This window comes from Zootoca vivipara, chromosome 2 (assembly GCF_965207765.1).
Source record: "Zootoca vivipara chromosome 2, rZooViv2.hap1.1, whole genome shotgun sequence".
In the NCBI taxonomy this organism is placed as follows: domain Eukaryota; kingdom Metazoa; phylum Chordata; class Lepidosauria; order Squamata; family Lacertidae; genus Zootoca; species Zootoca vivipara.
The window spans coordinates 71,789,953-71,808,860 of NC_142584.1; the positions used below are offsets into that span (position 1 = coordinate 71,789,953).

At 44.1% G+C, this 18,908-nt stretch overlaps 1 protein-coding gene across 1 annotated transcript; it reads right to left on the bottom strand.

Moving 5' to 3' along the window:
* Positions 1-256: 256 nt before the first annotated feature.
* Positions 257-18,346, bottom strand: PPM1M (protein phosphatase, Mg2+/Mn2+ dependent 1M). The gene is made up of 10 exons (XM_035106109.3): positions 17,977-18,346; positions 10,660-10,783; positions 8,809-9,063; positions 8,302-8,414; positions 7,360-7,444; positions 5,619-5,737; positions 4,555-4,618; positions 3,745-3,852; positions 2,861-3,009; positions 257-1,118 (listed from the first exon to the last, which is right to left on the bottom strand). The coding sequence occupies exons 1-10, from the start codon at positions 18,291-18,293 to the stop codon at positions 953-955; spliced, it is 1,500 nt and encodes a 499-aa protein (XP_034962000.3). The 5' UTR covers positions 18,294-18,346; the 3' UTR covers positions 257-952.
* Positions 18,347-18,908: the final 562 nt, after the last annotated feature.

An 18,908-nucleotide genomic window follows, 5' to 3' on the forward strand; every position in this document is an offset into this window, starting at 1 on the left:
TTACCATAGCAACCCCATCCCATGTTAGCTAAGGCTGTTTCATACTCAGAACATATTAAAGTTTCTGATAGAAAACCCATTTACCACCAATGGAAAAAGCAGGATGATATGAGAAAGACAGCTGATTCTGCTTATCTCTTTAGTTAAAACAGAAATAATTAAATACATTATGCAATTAGATGGATTCTCAATTTGGTGTTTTTTATGCTGAGCTTTACTGCAGGGCATATCTGTCAACTTGAATAAAGTTGTACCATTTATTTTAAAATAAAAACTAGATGTTTTATTGCATTTAAAAATAATCATGTTTAAATCACAACAATATACAAAATTATAAACAAAATACAAGCTTGTCTGACCTAAAAAAAAATCTTCTTTTTTTAAGTGCTTACCAGTACCTCAGCTTCAGCTTAAGGCGAAACTTGGTAAACACTATATTTAATACAGATTCCATTAAACGACTGGGCAAACCCCTGTACAGAATTTTTGCATGAAAAGCACTGGGACTTTCACTTAGTGGTTTGTGGTCATGTTCTCAGTGTATTGGTGTAGCTTAACATCTTGCTGTAACTTCTGTGAGCCACGATAGAAGCTTGGTACATTTTGTAAGATATACAAAAGTTGCTAAAATCCCGTTTAAGAATAAAATGGATTAAGTTCACATTAGTGTCAGCATGCCATTTCTTTGATACTAATGCTATTGCAAAAGAAAGTCCAGAGGAAAGTTTCCATCTTGGCTCCACTTACTGAGTTAGAAAAGCTTCTTTAAGGAAGTGGGACTATACAGCTGCCCCAAGGGAATGACACCCAAACTGTGCAAGTTGCGTTTTCTGCATTTGTTTTCCAATGACGACAGTGAAAGTTGTTGTTTTTCCACACGGCAACTGTTGGCCTGGATATGGTGTCACTAATAGCAATAATACTCAAATGACAATCATCACTTGTTCAGTAGTCATGGGGTGTTCAGGACTGTGTTTGCAATTCCACTGTTGTACAGTGGAATTGCAAACACAGAAATGTCATCATAAGAAGCAGGCCTGTTACTGCCCATAGTCCAGTAGTATCCATCCTTCTTTCCCCTTGCTTTCTGCACCAGGCACTTTGCAAGTTCTGTAAACCTATAAAAACAAACAATTACTTTGTTATCTCCCAAAGCAGTGATTACCAATCCTAAAGACAGGTGAAGGATGAACTATAGTACTTAAGGCACTGGGAGTTTGGTTTACTGTTCTGGTACAACTGCCCACACACTACAGTGGAAGCAAACCGCTTCAGCGCCCGATTTGGTCTTGAGCACTGCCAACAGTTCAGGTAAACTAATTCTCTAGCAAAGCAATCTCAGCTAAATGTGAAAGGAATAAAATTTTGTCAGAGTAACTCTTAACAAGGTAAGAAAAACATGTCAGTTCAGGCCAGTGGCCCATCTAGTCCAGCATCTTGTTCTCACAGTGCCCAACTAAATAACTGGGAAGGCTACAAGCAGGACAGGAGTACAACACTGTTCTGCCCACCAGCAATTCCTAACAATTTTGAAGACTTGAGACCACGTAGGTTACCATATTTTTCGCTCCATAAGATGCACCTGACCAAAAGACGCACCTATTTTTTTAGCGGAGGAAAGGGGGAAAGCCCTGTTTTTTGGGGGAGGGGGTCAGCTCAAAGTTGTGCAGCTTTTTTGCAAAGGGGGAAAGCTCCGTTTTTTTGAGCATCAGCTCAAAGTTGCTGAGCTTATCTTGCAAAGGGAAAAAATCCTGTTTTTTATGGGGTTCAACTCAGTTCTCCATTTTCTTTACAGTTTCCAGACAGATAATCTAATCAGCCAGTCACATGTCGCTGCAGCCTCCCTCTGCAGAACATTCAACAGTGGAGGCCTGGGCAAGGGGGCGGGGCCTGGAAGGGAGCTAGCTTCCCTTATCAATCAGCTGCTGAGCGGGTTCCTTTCAACGCCCCCTTTCCCACTTGTTAGCCTTTAGCTCTTCCTAAAAAAGAAAAAGAAAAAAGCAGGATCTGCTTTTCACCCCTGGGCAATCTGGCTCCAGGGACTGCATTCGCTCCATCAGACGCACAGACACTTCCTCTTATTTTTTAGAAGGAAAAAGGTGCATTTTATGGAGCGAAAAATACAGTCGCTTCTTGTTGCCTTTACCTCTGCTTAAAATGCTTCTCTGTACATCAGTATCAGTTACAGAGAACTTCATTAAGTATGGAAAATGTTCAAAATGTTTGAAAACAAAAACTCTGCTTCTGATTGGCTGCAGGAAGCAGGACGTTTGGCTTTCAAAAATAGTTCGCAAACCGGAACAGTCACTTCCAGGTTTGCGACGTTCGGGAGCCAAGCTGTTTGAAAACCAAGGTACGACTGTATAGGTGATCAAGATAGCTCAGCCTGAGAAAAAAAACTCCCTCATGGTAAGCATGCCTGTGGGGGGTAGACACACCCACATGGTCTCTTATACACATAGAACTTACACCTCACAGAGGCTTCATTTTTCAATGCAAAGATGAGCCAGCCACTGCTTCATTCTCATGCAGCTATTTCCTGAACAGCTGAGTGATGAGGAAGATTGTGGGGAGGATTCTCTCTGCTCCCCACATCTTTTCATCAAACAGCTGACTGCAGATCCTGGTAGGAGGAGCTTGAGAAGAGAGGCTTTGTGGAACAGATCTAGCCCATGGACTGCCATTTCCCTACCACTGCTATGCCAGAACACATGTCACCATAAGCAAAAGCAGAGGTGTGCATATTCAAATATTTTAAGTTTGTTGAGGCATCTACAAAATTGGTATTGTCAATGCAAAGAATGTGTGTTAAGAAACCAAGACTCGGTGGCTTCCATATTGGCTAAAAGTGCTAACATACCTGTATGGGTCAGATGTGTTCTCCTGGACAAAATTCCTGACAATATGAGCCACATCGTCATTGGACATAACATCCCAAAGGCCATCTGTTGCCATGATGAGGACATCACCTTCCTTGATGTTTTGTTTGGCAAAGTCTAATACTTCAACCTAGTCGGAATTGACGAAAAGATGCAAGCTTTCTTAACTGCTATTCCCAAACAGCTGGATGTTTGCAGTCTCCCTAAAGAATGGTTTAAATGGGGAGCCTGGAGTCCAGCAACTTGTGCAGGGCCACAGGTCTGCCATGCATGCTTTAAATACATGTCACTACAATAAGGTCATACGAGACAAGGCCTGCTGGATGGGACCAAAGGCTATCTTCTAGCACAGGCATCCCCAAACTTCGGCCCTCCAGATGTTTTGGAACTACAATCCCCATCATCCCTGACCACTGGTCCTGTTAGCTAGGGATCATGGGAGTTGTAGGCCAAACATCTGGAGGGCCACAGTTTGGGGATGCCTGTTCTAGCACAACATTCTTTTTCTAATGGAGGAATCCTGATGCTCCTGAGAAACTTAGATGTATAGTATGGAGGCAACAGCTCTCCCCTGTTGACAAACACATCAGTAGACCCTCAAAGTCAGTATACACATGCATGTCTAATTGGGTTCCTAATGACTAACTACCTATTCTGTTTAGGGCTGCAGCATTATATGGACCTACGTTTTTTGGGGTTGGTTTTTTAAAAAAAATAAATAAATCAGGCAATATACTATAAATAGTGACAAAGCTGAATGATCTTTCCCTGAAGATATTCAGAGGACCCAGAAAGGGGAAGGAAGCTGAACTACAATGGTAAACCCATGGCTGAAAAGACTTCGTGTGTCCGATCAATTTCCTACCTTTGGAATGCAGGACAGGAAAGGCTTGACTTCAACATCTGTTTCAATAACTCTCAACCGATGATCTCCCAGGCCTCGTGAAACAGCCAGGGTGCCTAGCAAGCGAGCCTAAAAAAGGATGAGGCATCAAAGAGTAGAAGAGTGTCACAAGCATAGAGCTAGTGGTAATTTCAAGTAGAAGTTATTTAAAACATTCATCTTTTCATTGTAATATTCACAACCGATCACCATACATGTTTAAACACAAAGAACAATGTAATTAAATCTTTAAAAACAATGTTTCCAGCAGCACACTTCTCGAGCCACATAAAAACCATTAAGCATCAAGAGAATGCAATTTTGTTTTTATCTGGTCCCTAAAGGTAATCATACTTGACAACATGTAAACTGACAAGGGGAAGTTTCATAGTGGAGGCACCACTAACAAGGTAGCTCCACACTGTTGGTATGTATGCTACTGTGCAATATTTTACATGTTGAGCATGGTTCCAACTATGGAAAGACAGCATACAACTAAAATTATGTATGTATGTATGGTAAAGGTAAAGGAACACCTGGCTGTTAAGTCCAGTCGCAGGCAACTGGGATCGCGGTGCTCATCTCACTTTACTGGCCAAGGGAGCCGGCGTTTGTCCGCAGACAGCTTCCGGGTCATGTAGCCAGCATGACTAAGCTGCTTCTGGCGAACCAGAGCAGCACACGGAAACGCCGTTATGTATGTATGCATAAAAAACAGAGTACAGGAAGGATGCACTGGCTCTTCCTCCCCTCCCCCCTTTTTTTTTGCTTGCAAGGGCCCTGCAGGCACACCTGTTTTCCATGTCCATGGATAAGAGGATACTTGAGGTCATCTTTTGCTACCGTCTTGTATCCCCTGAAACGAGAAAGGTCAGCTTTCATTTTTGTGGTTCTTCTGTAATACTATGGCCACAATCCAATAAAAAGATAAACATGTTTAAACACACTAAATGTAAAACACATTACTCCGTGGCTGCAGTCTTTGTATATAAATATCCCTTTAACGCAGGCATGTTAACTTTTCTACTAACTGCAGTGCTCCGTTACACAAGGTTGTACGTGAAGCCTGTATCACAGTTCAGAATGTAATCAGTGACATCAATCCAAAAGCCATTTCAGAGCACAAGCCTAACTGGTGGGTGGATTCAGAATTGCAGCTCAAATCTCCAGAAAGCATAGAACTGCAGCATTGGAAGGGCCTCATCTAGTCCAACCCTCTGCAATGCAGGGATATGCAATTGTCCCATACAGAGATCAAACCTACAACCCTGGCATTATCAGCACCACACTCTAACCAGAAGCCAGACTACCATTAATTAACACCATTACTGAGCGGCATGACCTAATACAAGTCAAAGGAGGTCAGAAGATGGTTCTTCATCTCACACTTATGTTAAAAAAACAGCTGCACACTACTGATGGGTTCTTGGGAGCAATCTTAGGCTGACATAGGGGCTTTTCTGCATGTCATACCTTTGAGGGATTGAGAGACGAGAGCAGTTAGACAACATCTGTATCTCAAAATTTGCTCTTATCATCTCTTGAAAGCCAAACACCTTTCCCCCCCTATAATGTAAGCCAGGCATAGGCAAACTTGGCCCTCCAGATGTTTTGGAACTACAACTCCCATGATCCCTAGCTAACAGGACCAGTGGTCAGGGATGATGGGAATTGTAGTCCCAAAACATCTGGAGGGCATTTAAGCAGGGGCTGGGTGTCTGTCAGGTGTTACAGGAGCATCCTGCATTGAGCAGAGTGATGGCTTCCAATGTCCTTTCCAACACAATTCCACCACACAAACACTGCTCATCCAGGGCATCCTCTTATTGAAACCAAGAGAGGCTTGAGTGACTCACCAGCCTTCCATTGAGTAATCTCGATAAAGGACCTTCTGGCCCACATCATCTCCTCTCAATCTCCTTGGAAACTCAAACCGTATGAATTCATCTGCCAGAAGCTCTGGGTACATAAAAGCCTGAGAAGAAAAAGAACATTCAAAAATATTTAAAATGGAAGCATCATTTTCAGGGGAATGTGGTAGAGAAAGCGGGAAAACCTGTGTTGCATATTCTGCCACTGGTAAGTCCATAATTATCAGTGGCATAATACTCTGTTTCTATGGAGAATGGGAATCATCCTTAAATCACTGGTAGAATATTCTAATTGCAAAATTAAAACGAGGGTCCCAAAACCATAAAAGTAATAGGAATGATATTTGCAGGGTGAAGTGAAGTACGCAAGTCAGGAGTTGTTGCAGATGAGCTCTGCGTAAGCAAGCTGATTGCTAGCTCGGCAGAGGCTCCTTTTATTAGCACAATATGCAAAACCAGTCAGATACATTTTGGACTGTGCCCTTTACGCATCCTCCAATCACGAGGTCGTGGGGTGGTACGAAGTTATTTTGGCACCTGTTTCCACAGCATCACGGCACGGCAAACTACTAAGAAAGCAAAAGGTGACTTTCAGACAGCTGTAGCCTGCCTGGGGGCGGAGGCGTGCCTCACACCCAGTGATCAAACCACGGCCTAAAAGATTGCTCCTCACTGGATATGAATAAAGGTCTGGTAAATCACCACTGTTTGGGCAGTCTAATTAACATTATTCCTTCTAGTAGCACCTTAGAGACCAACTAAATTTGTCATAGGTATGAGCTTTCGTGTGCATGCACACTTCTTCAGATACACTGAAACAGAAGTCACCAGACCCTTATGTATAGTCAGAGGGTGGGGAGGGGTATTACTCAGAAGGGTGGTGGGAATGGCTGATTGGCTGATAGGAGTGGTAAACCTGTTAACGACTGACTGCAAATGGTCTTACAGGAAAAAGCAAGCGGTGAGATGGCTAAAGAAAGCTTTATCATGTATAATGAGATAAGAATCCATTGGACTTTTGTCTTCTGAAGTTTCTGGGGGTTTTCCTGTTGTTATTCTGTCTCTCACAACTACAATAAACCTACCATTAAAATTATGGACCGGTCATTTCTTCATCAGAGGCAAAATGGGCAAATTTAGCAGGGGATCAAATACCCCCCCCCAACTGTAGTACTTCACACCACTTCAGTGCTTTGTTTAGACTAGCACTAAAGTGCAACAGGGACCCAGGTGGCGCTGTGGTTAAACCACTGAGCCTAGGGCTTGCTGATCAGAAGGTCGGCGGTTCGAATCCCTGTGACGGGGTGAGCTCCCGTTGCTTGGTCCCAGCTCCTGCCAACCTAGCAGTTCGAAAGCATGTCAAAATGCAAGTAGATAAATAGGAAGCGCTACAGCGGGAAGGTAAACGGCGTTTCCATGTGCTGCTCTGGTTTTCCAGAAGCGGCTTTGTCATGCTGGCCACATGACCTGGAAGCTATACGCCGGCTCCCTTGGCCAATAATGCGAGATGAGCGCGCAACCCCAGAGTCGGTCACGACTGGACCTAATGGTCAGGGGTCCCTTTACCTTTACCTAAAGTGCAACACAAAGCAAGAGTAGTAGTGATATCTCAGAATGAATCTACTCTGCTGTTCAGAATGACCCTACCACTCATGAGAGATGGGTAGTGCAAGGCAGACATGTTGCCATTAGAAAATATGCAGAAAGGTGTGTGTGTTTTTCTTACCAGATGTTGGATTCTCTGCCTCTCTGTTTCTGGAGTGAATTCAGTACTCAGGGGGACAATGCTTTGTTTTCGAACAAGGAGTGCCCTAAATAAAATAATATAAAAACTGAGGTTAACTCAAGTGGATTTTTCTCAGTACATTTTTCAGACATGGGAATTAGTGACAGGGGTATGTGATTGTTGCTATACAACCAGCTTATTTAGTAAGACAGGAGGTGGGGAAGAAGATCCTTTTTGGGCCAGCCCAAGAACTCAAGATGTGTATGCCACCACCCTGCAAGTGTACATTTGAAACACCTTTCATCAATATTCAAAATAATACAACAAAGAGACTATCTCTCCACAAGCTATGCCTGAAGAGTGGCAAGAAGTTTATCCATAAGACAGCTGTTAGTTGTCCCAACACTCTACTCCTAAAGGCAAAAAGAGTGAAATTCCAATTTAGGTTCAGCACACTTCTTTAAAAAGCATGCTCACAGTGTCTTTATATTTTTCCAAGGAAAAACAGCCACATAGGACCTCCATTCAGATGAGGACTTCTAAATTCTGGGAGGAGAGGTTTAACCCTTTTCTCCCTGCACCAGTTTACCATTGAAAATCAACACAAAACACACACACCTGTTTCCAAGCAAAGTTTCAAACAGGAAACAGGGAAGGGATTTTCATTAGGAACCTGATGTAGGGAAGAAAGGGTTAAACACTATTCCTGACCCTGATTAAGGCCTCCGGCAGCTGCTTCCCCCCCCCCACCCCCGATTGTAACAAGCATACTTAATGTAATATATTCAACACTTAACAAAACATCTAATTTTGTTAAACAGAGAAAACTAACATTAACTGAATATCTTTCTTACTCAAGAGACACGAGGAATCTTGCTATTTAACTAGACCAAAAGGACAATGTTGGGTCTCATCCTAGGTTGCATTTGGATGTGAACTCACCTGCTGTCACCTGCGTTTGCCACATAGAGCTTTCCTTGCAAGTAAAGTGCAACTAATGCAGTACAACCTCCTGATTGGCCAGTAGCTTCCATCTCCTGACCAATTACATCATCCTGTTGGGGGAAAACATCATCTGATGATGCAAAGCAGGTGCCGTATTTCTCAGCAAAGTCTGAAATCTAACTTTAAAACCACTGTTAGATAACTAATGATCCGGAAACTCGCAGTCAGTTCAGACAAACACATGCCACTTTCGATCGTGCAGCAAAAATTTCTTGTGAATTGGCAGCTTACATGGGAACAGATATGTCATAGTAAACTTTATATACCAAGTAGAAATGCATAGGGTACTAAGTCCACATTGGCACAACATTTGACAATGAGTCATGGAATAAACAGCCTCATCAGCAGAAACTTCCAAGGGCTGAGGCAGCTGGTTTGCCTGGCTGTGAAAACAGGATCTTGAGCAAGATTTGCACCAATAAAGGGAGAAATAAGGTCACTCACACATTCCTGGAAGGCCTTCTCCAGTGCTCCAATTACCACATCCTCCTGCCGAATTTGTTTTTCTTCCACGAACTGTGGGTCACTTTGGCAGACGCACTGCCCATTGAGGTGCATTGGGGGGCGGTCTTGAGTGATGCCTTCCACCACATCCTCCAATTTCTGCTTGATGCAACAGTGCAAGTAGTTGGAGGCCAAGATAGATGCTTCTGGTCCACCATGACCATCAAACAGTGCCCAGTAGTGGCCAGTCAGATACTGAAAGTCAAAGCATTGAGACTTTTACCATCATTTAGTACATTCTTTTGTGTGATTGCCAGAACATTTGGGGGTGCAGCAGGCTGCACGTTTGCTTTGTATGCGGGAGCCAGACTCAAATTCTCGCTTTTAAGCAAGTCACCAATCACTCAACCTCACCTGCTTCATAGTGGTGGTGTGAGGATTATAATTATAAACCACTCTATAGTCTGAAAACTGAAGCAGACAGGTTTGTGCTTCAGGAATCAAGTCATATTATTATTATTATTGTTGTTGTTGTATTATTATTATTATTATTATTATTATTATTATTATTATTATTATTACACAACCCTCACATCTGCTTGTTAGGAACTTTGGATAGAAATTCATTCACACAAGAGCAAGCATTTCCTCTTTTGCTGTAAGCCACCATTATACTCCAAAGTGTACCATAGAATCTGCTGGTTCCACAAGGGCATCAGCTGCCCACTCTCTGACATACAAACTTCCTCTATACTCCCTAGTTTTACTCTGAGCTTTGTTGTTGTTGCTGTTTCTTTTATCTAAATGGATTTGCCAGGCAGATACAAACCCGCAGCTCATGCCTTTCATGGGATTCTCAGAATGTTGAATGATGAATTGGAGAACAAACCAAGCCATTCAGCGTATGCCGCAAGAGGAGTAGGAAGAAGCCCTAATTGTTTAGAAATATTTCTGCTTCATTCATATTGAACCCCACATGACTATGGTCCAGAAATAATTAGCCCACTGAAAGGAAGCCAGATCGTGATAAATGGGAGATAATGTCATACTTGTGAGAGCAAAACAGTTAGCAAAAGCCACTTAAGGACAAAGCTAGGCGCTAGATAGACATAGCTGCCACTTCTAATGGGTACTGCACCTGGCACCTCTCTGCCTGTGAATTGTGAAAAGATCTGCAGTCCAAAGAGGAAAAGAACAAATACGTTGTCATCATGACCTTTATCTCTGATCAATGCAAATAAATGACACAACCTCCATTTCCAACAATGTAAGAATGCCTACCATGACATCTGACTGGATGTGAATATAGCATTCTGTAATCACTCAAAATATCTTACTAGATATAATGATTATGTATGTCCTGTTTAAGTTTTTCTGACTGACAGTAGTTAAATTAATAAGTTGGCCACTATGCAACTGCTCTCTGCCACAGCCTCTTCCTGCTCACTAAGCCCTGTTGCCTCTTCAGCTTCTGACACCTCTTCCTCCCAATCTTCTCCTTCTGACCACTCGTCATCGTCCCGCCACCAATCCCTGGGTTCTGAGCCTTCGTCCTTGGGGGTTCCCCAGTTGGTACCACCCACCTTTCCTCTGTTTCCAGCCAGTCCATGACAGCCACTACACTGAATATGGAATCTTTGTAAGTCATCTCAAGACGTTGCAAAGTTGGGGACAAATATAACTGGCAAGCAATCAAACTAATGCACTCTGTATATGTTCAGAGACATTCACCTATAGACTTCATGAAGTTTCAGAAATGAATCAAAACAGGTTATGCCATAGGCTGAGCCTTGGTAAGTCCTGACTCTAATTAATCCCTGCTGTAGGCAGAAACGCTACATCTGAACTCACCTCAGTAGTGCACAGAATCAGCCACTCCTGGTCCTCTTCTTTGCCATGTTCCCTCTTTCTGATAGAGATATGACAGCATGTTGCTTGGTCTTCATTGAATTCTGATTTTTCTGCGTTGATGGTTCTGATGGCACGAGAAACAAAATAACTGAAGGAATTCCATTTTATTAGGTCCAATGTAATTGAAAACTAGCGATTTTATAATTTACTTCAAATGAGTTTCAAATGACACCCTGCAGGTGCCAAGAGGCTGAGTAGCCTTGGAGCCTAAAAGCAGGATGCAATCGGTTTTATCAGACCTTATAAGATACTGCTGAGTAGGAGACTACACCCAAATCACCAAGACTGATAATCTATAGGAATCCAAGCTGCAGACCTTTAGTTCAGGGCTAACAAGCATAATCCTAGAGTGAGCAAGCGCCACAGTCATTCATAAGGCCTTTGAGAAAACAGTGAGAAGTGGTGTGATAGGAAATACCTGCGTATTGCATGCGGTTATGGAGGAGGGGCAGCAGCCCAGCTATGCAGGGAGCAGGTCTCTCATTACACTCTGGGTCCTCTACGTTCATTCTAATAAGAGCTCCACATTTTTCTGTGGGTGTCCACATGTATGTTGCCTTTCCGCTGTTCCAAGCACAGGGGCACCGCAAGAATATAATTTAGCCACAGAATTCCCATTAATCCGATTCATTATGGCCTGGGGTGCCTTGAATGATGGTCAGGGGCGCCACAAGCAACACTGGCCTCTGTCCCTCTTTACTTCCCTCCCTCTTCAAATGCCCTCTCGTGTCTCTGTCTCCATCAGGCTGCTAAGGCTGGGGGCATCCTCTTCCCAGCCCCTGGGGGGGTGGCATGAGGAGACACCTCTCTCTTTGGGGTGGGGGGCATCTCAGAGACCAGGGGCAGTGGTGGAAGCTACCCAGAGGACTCCCAAGAAGAGGGGAAAGGGGCCTCAGGGAACACTCCACAAGGCTCGAAGTGTGTTTCCCCAGAGAGGAGCCACAGAACAAATGTTTGTTTGTCCTTTTTGAGGGAGCCGTGGACTCAAAAAGGTTGAAAACCTCTGCATTACGGAGATAATGACTTTGCACAGGATATGGCTGACGTTCTAAGTGTTCTTTCCTCGTTCTGAGCAAAAAATGTCCTCTTTCAAAAGATATTGCCCCACTGACTGACTCAACATTCACCGACACCAAGAGGCAAGCCTTGCTATTTTGCCGTCCTCTTGTTATGTACCGGTAGCATAATCTATTGCAGCAGTGGGTCAACATAGTTTCAACATTAAGTTTATTGATTTATTTTATTAGATTCCTACAACATATTATTTTAACATCATACACAATATCACTAAGGCAGCTCCTGCAACAAGGAAGCTCTTGTTCAGGGGTAGGCAACCTAAGGCCCATTGGCCAGATGTGGCTCAATTGCCTTCTCAATCCGGCCCACGGATGGTTCGGGAATCAGTGTGTTTTTACAGGAGTAGAATGTGTCCTTTTATTTAAAATGCATCTCTGGGTTATTTGTGGGGCATAGGAATTCATTGTTTTTTTCCAAAATATAGTCCAGCCCAACACATGGTCTGAGGGACAGCCCACGGCTGAAAAAGGTTGTTGACCCCTGCTCTTGTTTCTGTTCCTACAACTACACTAAGCTCAACATAAGCAACTTGCCTTCTTTCTTTCATGCTGAAAGCAGTTTTGGTCAGTCACATGGCATTGCTTCTTTTTTTTCCTCTGAAAGTGTTTGTTCATATAGTTAGAAAATATGCTGTGTTTGGCTCCCACTCCCCACCCCTTGAGGATTTGTTGACCTCACAGAATGTAATTCATCTGAAGAGTTCAGTTTGAGGACAGGCAGAGAATATAGATTTCCTGTAGCTTTATGCAAACAAATCATTCAGAAAAAAAGGGGTACTTTATGCAATGGTCTGAGTTTCAGTTTCAACCTCAAATTCAATGTGCTTTTCTATGTGTAGAGCAGTGTTTCTCAACCAGGGGGTAGGCGCATGAGTATTTTTTTTAAGTACATTAGAAGTAAAACATTAACCATCTTAAAATATAAAAACATGAAGTATTATGTTCAGAAGGTGAGAAGATCATATGCAGCGTATTACACGATGTGCACTTCATCATGAGTGCACAATAGTTTGGCGTTCTCTCATGACCAGTGCAGTGCGCATTATACACAACTGAGCAGTTCACTGTGCAGGGTGCAGTTAATTAGTCATGTGTTCATTTGTGCTGTTTATTTCCGTTACTCTTGGGAACATTGAACATTTACTTACTTACTTATTTGGGTTCTTTGGAGGAATGGTGGAATAATAATATAATAATATAATAAATATAATATTAGTAATAACAACCTCTGAGCAGTTTACAATAACATACCATATGCTACTGCTATTACATAGCAAATATTCCTGATTGTAAGGCAGGTGTGTTGCATTGAGCAAGCAGAACATGGTAGTAGTGTTCTTGCAATCTGAATTTGACCTTTTTCATAAAAGCCAGGGAGTATACTCTTTTGGCACATTCAATGCCCAATATTTCATCAACAGAAACCTCTCTTCCCCCCTTTTTTCGAGTAATACACTTGCAATCTTCCAACCCACCCACCCCCCACCCAAAAAAAGGAAGACCATTTCAGCTGGGTATAAGATGGAGGGATTTCGAAGGGGCAGAGGAACCAGAGACCAAATAGCAAACATGCGCTGGATTATGGAGAAAGCTAGAGAGTTCCAGAAAAACATCTACTTCTGCTTCATTGACTATGCAAAAGCCTTTGACTGTATCGACCACAGCAAACTATGGCAAGTTCTGAAAGAAATGGGAGTGCCTGATCACCTCATCTATCTCCTGAGAAATCTCTATGTGGGACAAGAAGCTACAGTTAGAACTGGATATGGAACAACTGACTGGTTCAAAATTGGGAAAGGAGTACGACAAGGTTGTATATTGTCTCCCTGCTTATTTAACTGATATGCAGAATTCATCATGCGAAAGGCTGGACTAGATGAATCCCAAACCGGAATTAAGATTGCCGGAAGAAATAGCAACAACCTCAGGTATGCAGATGACACAACCTTGATGGCAGAAAGTGAGGCGGAATTAAAGAACCTTTTCATGAGGGTGAAAGAGGAGAGCGCAAATTATGGTCTGAAGCTCAACATCAAAAAAAACCAAGAGACATCACCTTGCCTACAAAGGTCTGTATAGTTAAAGCTATGGTTTTCCCAGTAGTGATGTATGGAAGTGAGAGCTGGACCATAAAGAAGGCTGATCGCAGAAGAATTGATGCTTTTGAATTATGGTGCTGGAGGAGACTCTTGAGAGTCCCATGGACTGCAAGAAGATCAAACCTATCCATTCTGAAGGAAATCAGCCCTGAATGCTCACTGGAAGGACAGATTGTGAAGCTGAGGCTCCAATACTTTGGCCACCTCATGAGAAGAGAAGACTCCCTGGAAAAGACCCTGATGTTGGGAAAGATGGAGGGCACTAGGAGAAGGGGACGACAGAGGACAAGATGGTTGGACAGTGTTCTCGAAGCTACGAACATGAGTTTGACCAAACTGCGGGAGGCAGTGGAAGACAGGAGTGCCTGGCGTGCTATGGTCCATGGGGTCACGAAGAGTTGGACACGACTAAACGACTAAACAACAAATAAGATGGAGAGATCCAGGAAGTGAGTCAGCCCAGAGAACTATGACTATAATGTATTGATCCCAGTTGGCTTTGCTCACTAAACTCCTCCATCTCCTAGTTAGGCCTTGCAGCCTGACCAGCCCAGGAGTCTCTCTGAGCTTATGCTGTAGCTGCATTAAAGTTGAGGGAAGGGTTGCAGACATAGCTGCCAAGTTTTTCCTTTTCTCGCGAGGAAGCCTATTCAGCATTAGGGAATTTCCCTTTAAAAAAGTGAGAACTTGGCAGCTATGGTTGCAGAAAGAAATGCATTTATATTTTGTTCAGTAATAGTGGTTATGTACAAGTCAATATAATCTCTTATGCAATGAACATGTTACTGCAAGAAAGAATATTCAATATTTGAAAATATACCAGCAGTCCATACTTAAAAATTTTGCTTTATAATTGAAAATGAGTAGGGATTGGTTTCGTAAGCCTATCTTCACTGGGCTCTGTGTATCAGATGCCATTTGGGTATTTCAAGCTTTTTGTAATAAGAAAGCCATCCAGAAAACCAAGAAAGTCCCAGTGGTAGGAAAGAATGAGGAAGAGACTCCAGGTGCTTTTAAAAAGCTGGAGGTTCTTACTCTTACTAATAGAACAAGAACTGAGAAAACCCTTCTGTCCTCTCCTGTTGATCAAATCTGTTGAGTGAAATAGGAACTCGCTCTGGTATTTGGATGTGCTCTGACTTAGTTCTCTTCAATAGTTTTTATTTAGTCAGGGGATGTAAAAGATTAATCTTCAGGACTTGCACAATAACATGATTTTCGGACAGCTGTCATAACTTGTGTGTGTATCAATGGCACTAACAACTTCTGCTGGGAATACATATAAGCAGCACAATAAGGGTCAATGAAGTGGTCAGTCCTGTGCTGCTGCATGGAAAACCATTTTCAGAACTAAACAGTGTTTACATAACACAATTGGGAAGGAAGTATTAATGATAAATAAGTTGTTAGACTGCTAATAGGGCTTACTTATCATGGCTGTTAAATATATAATGAAGTACCACAGACCACTTTCATTTTTCTTTACAGATTAATCTCCAAACTCAATGCCGTGTCCCCCATCACCCCCATAAATCATAGGTCTTAGTGTTCATTTACAATTGTTGCTGTGATGGGTTTATTTACTGCTGGTGATAACTGGCTACTGTGACGGGTTTTGCTGGGCAGGTTGGGTCCCCAAGTGTTTTTGTTTTCTTTTTCTTTTTCCCTGCGAGCAAATGGTTAACCAATGGCAGCCTCTGAGTGGCTGGGGTTCCACGAGGGGGAGTTGAAAAGCAGAGGATTTTGAGCAGGGGTCCCCAGACTTACCGGGCTTCGGGCTGGTGCCCGCCGCGCCGACCGTGCGGCGGGCCGGAGGGTAGGGGAGTGCGCATGCAGCGGGCCAGAGGGCGGGGGAGTGCGCGCCCGTGCGCATGCGCACACGGTCGGGAAAAAATCGCTGAAAATCGCTTGTGCGCATGCGTATGGGCCTCCCCCGACCCAGAAGTGCATCGGAAATGACCTCTTCTGGGTCGGGAGAGGCCCATACGCATGCGCACAAAGGATTTTTGCCGTTTTTTTGCCGATTTTTTAGATCGCTGCCCCGCCGCGCACCGTAAGAGCGGGCGGCGGCAGCGGGCGGCGGGGGTCGTCGCGGGCCGGATTGGGAGGCCAATTGGGCCGCATCCGGCCCAGGGGCCGTAGTTTGGGGACCCCTGATTTTGAGAGACAGTTTGTAGGTTGGGAGAAAAGGGAGTGAGAGGAGAGAGAGAATTGGTTCTAGAAACACCCACTCTGATGAATATATCACAAGCTAGAGAAAGCAGGCTCTGAGCTTAGTGTGAAGGACAGTGTGTGGTGTCCTATAAGTAATTGTTGTGGTTTAGTCATTTAGTCGTGTCCGACTCTTCGTGACCCCATGGACATAAGAGTAATAGGCCAGGAATTAACTAGGAGGCTGAGCCAGAAGTAGAAGCTGGAAAGATATAGTCTACTTAGGTCTCATTCCAGTCAGGAGGGAAGAGGTTATTCTACAAAAAAACAGTTAAGAGGGGCGTGGTGATCCCTTGGGTCTGTTACTTGGAGTACCTCAGGAGTAGGGTTGTCTAAGGAGTGTGTAACTGACATTAAGTAGCACTTTAAGAACCAAAGGATTAAGCGGCAACAGCTGTGCAACAACTGAGAAAGAACTGAAGTGAAACAGCGTTATATCCTGAAGTATCCTATGTTTTACCCACTTGTGTCATAAACTTCCCTTGTTTAATAAAATCTTTATTGTTTATTTGATCAAATGCTGCCTGAGACTCCAAATTGTTAAATTTTCCCTCCCACAAGATAATACAGTATGGGGTAGTTTGTAGGAATTCATGGAACTGATGTTCTGTGAGGTGGGTGCACTATATTTAAGTGAGGGCATGCCGTTGCGCCGTCACAGCTACTACCGGTAGCATGAATGCTCCTTACTAGCACTATTCCTCTGCCACCTGTAATATGCAAACACTGCATTAAAAGCACTGCGCAGTCACACCTCTAAGTTTGCCAGAAGTTCTAGAATGGCCTGTATAAGTACAGAGACTGAGCCAGGGCTCAGGAAAAATTCCATTCTATAGCACAGAGATCAATTCAGCCAAAGTTAAGCACATGTATGTGCCACTGATTTTACTGGGGAGTTAAACTCAATAGCTGAACTCAATAGAACTTCAGGTGCTTCACTTTAGCAGAATCCTGCCCACAAAGTCAAAGCATTAAAGTAAGGAGGATGCTTGTAGGCACATTTAGGTTGCTACTCCCTTAAGATAGTATGTGGGGTATTACTACATAGGTACAAGAAGGGGAAGCAAATTGCTTATTTCTCACTTGCCTCCTCTTTCTATCCATTCTGTGCGACAGGATGGATGCTGCTGTCATCACAGCAGCACTGTGTCAGGAGAAACCACTCTTGCCACACATTTCCTTGCCGTACAACTATTAAAAGTGCAAATGTTCTCTTTGGTAGAGAATCAAGCAATTCAATGTAGCCCCACATTGTGTCACTGTGGTTTACAATTTCTTGCTGTACCACTTACAGCCAGGAACATGCAGGTCATGCTGAGGTAGTTGCTATCTGTGCCTACCTTACAGACTATTCGCTATTGCAACTTGTAATAACGTTACAATATTGCCTAGAACAAAGGCTACAAAATATATGATGTAACCAGAAGCGGTCCAGCCCATCACTAAGAGCGAGTCGTGGCAAGAGAGGGGGGGAGGGAGAGAGAGAGACTCTTGAACCAGGGATCCCAGACTAGAAAAAAAACATTTTAAAATTTCAAAACAGCATCAGATTTCTCGATCTCCTTGATACTACAGGGGCAAACAGAAATGTGCGGGCCAGGTCTCACTCCCAGCCAACAGAGGTGTCCGCGCACGTGTGCGTGAATAATAAATGCACTAAACTAGGCAAGCAGGATTATCGTGCCATTTTGTAAAGTCCTGACTTTTTAAGCTCTACGGGGCTACTTGCTGCTTTTGCACACCTCTAGGCTTACCCTCCAGCCGCTGCCGAGGTGGCATGGTACTGTATATACAGTAGTTTATTTTTAAGTCCCTGCTTTGCAAGAGGTATCCCCAAGCCGTGCGCCCTCCTCCCCCGACCGCCCACTTACTCCGCATAGCCCGCGTTCCACTGGAGGGGCTTGTCTGGCGGCGGGCAGGCGACGGGGCGCTTGCCAGGCTGCCTCTCCCCGGCCGAGGGAGCCCCGCGCAGGAATTTGGGCCGCCTGTACGGCAACGGGGGAAGCTGCGGCTGTGGCCGTGTGCCTCCTTCCTCCGTTGGCTGCTGCTGCTGCTGCAGCTGCTGAGGAATGCCTTTCCCTCGGCTCGCCGCGCTCAAGAAGCGCCTCTTGAACCAGTCCGAAGACATGAAGCGAAAGGGACAAGAGTCCGCTCCCTCGCCTCTCCCGCAGCCAACTGAGAAGCCCATCGCTGCTCCAGTCCCAGGGAGCCGTTCCCGCAGCCAATGGGTGTCGCGCTCGTGACTCACTAGCACGCGGCAGCCAGTCAGCGCGGCGTTGCTCCGCCGCGTGTCACCAGGCGTTGCGCCGCTTCCTTGGTTTCTACTTCCTTGTTTTTATTTTCTCTCTCCTTTTCTCCGTCTTCCGAGAGCTATGCCGTTAGGCAGGTGGCTTCCAACATGGGGGGCAGTTTGATTTTTAAGGGGGGCAATTCGAGAATGAATTAGACCAAGTTTAGACTTCCTCCTACTGAATAGGAGTTCACTTTTTGAATAATAAGAATTTTATGAGGGGGGCATCAGGATTTTAGAGATGCTTAGGTGGGGCGTGGCCAAAAAAAGGTTCGGAACCACTGCTTTAAACCATTTAAGTAGGGATAAGAATATTTTTTTTAAAAAAAGAGACACCTGCTGGATCAGGGCAATGGCCCGTCCAGCCCAGCATCTTGTTTTCACAGTGGCCAAACCACATGCCCTGTGGGAAGCCCAGAAACAAAAGTGATACCCAGCAGCTTGCTTCCAGAGGGGAGGCAGGACAAAGCCGACAGGGCTGGTAGCCACTGATAGACTTATGCTCCCTGAACT

Excerpts from the sequence above, each read along its gene's own strand:
- PPM1M (XM_035106109.3), bottom strand. The coding sequence starts at position 18,293 with ATGGGCTTCTCAGTTGGCTGCGGGAGAGGCGAGGGAGCGGACTCTTGT. Across the intron at positions 3,853-4,554 it reads TCCATGGACATGGAAAACAG|GCTCGCTTGCTAGGCACCCT; the intron begins GTGTGCCTGCAG and ends ATCCTTTTTTAG. Across the intron at positions 1,119-2,860 it reads AACACATCTGACCCATACAG|GTTTACAGAACTTGCAAAGT; the intron begins GTATGTTAGCAC and ends TTGTTTTTATAG.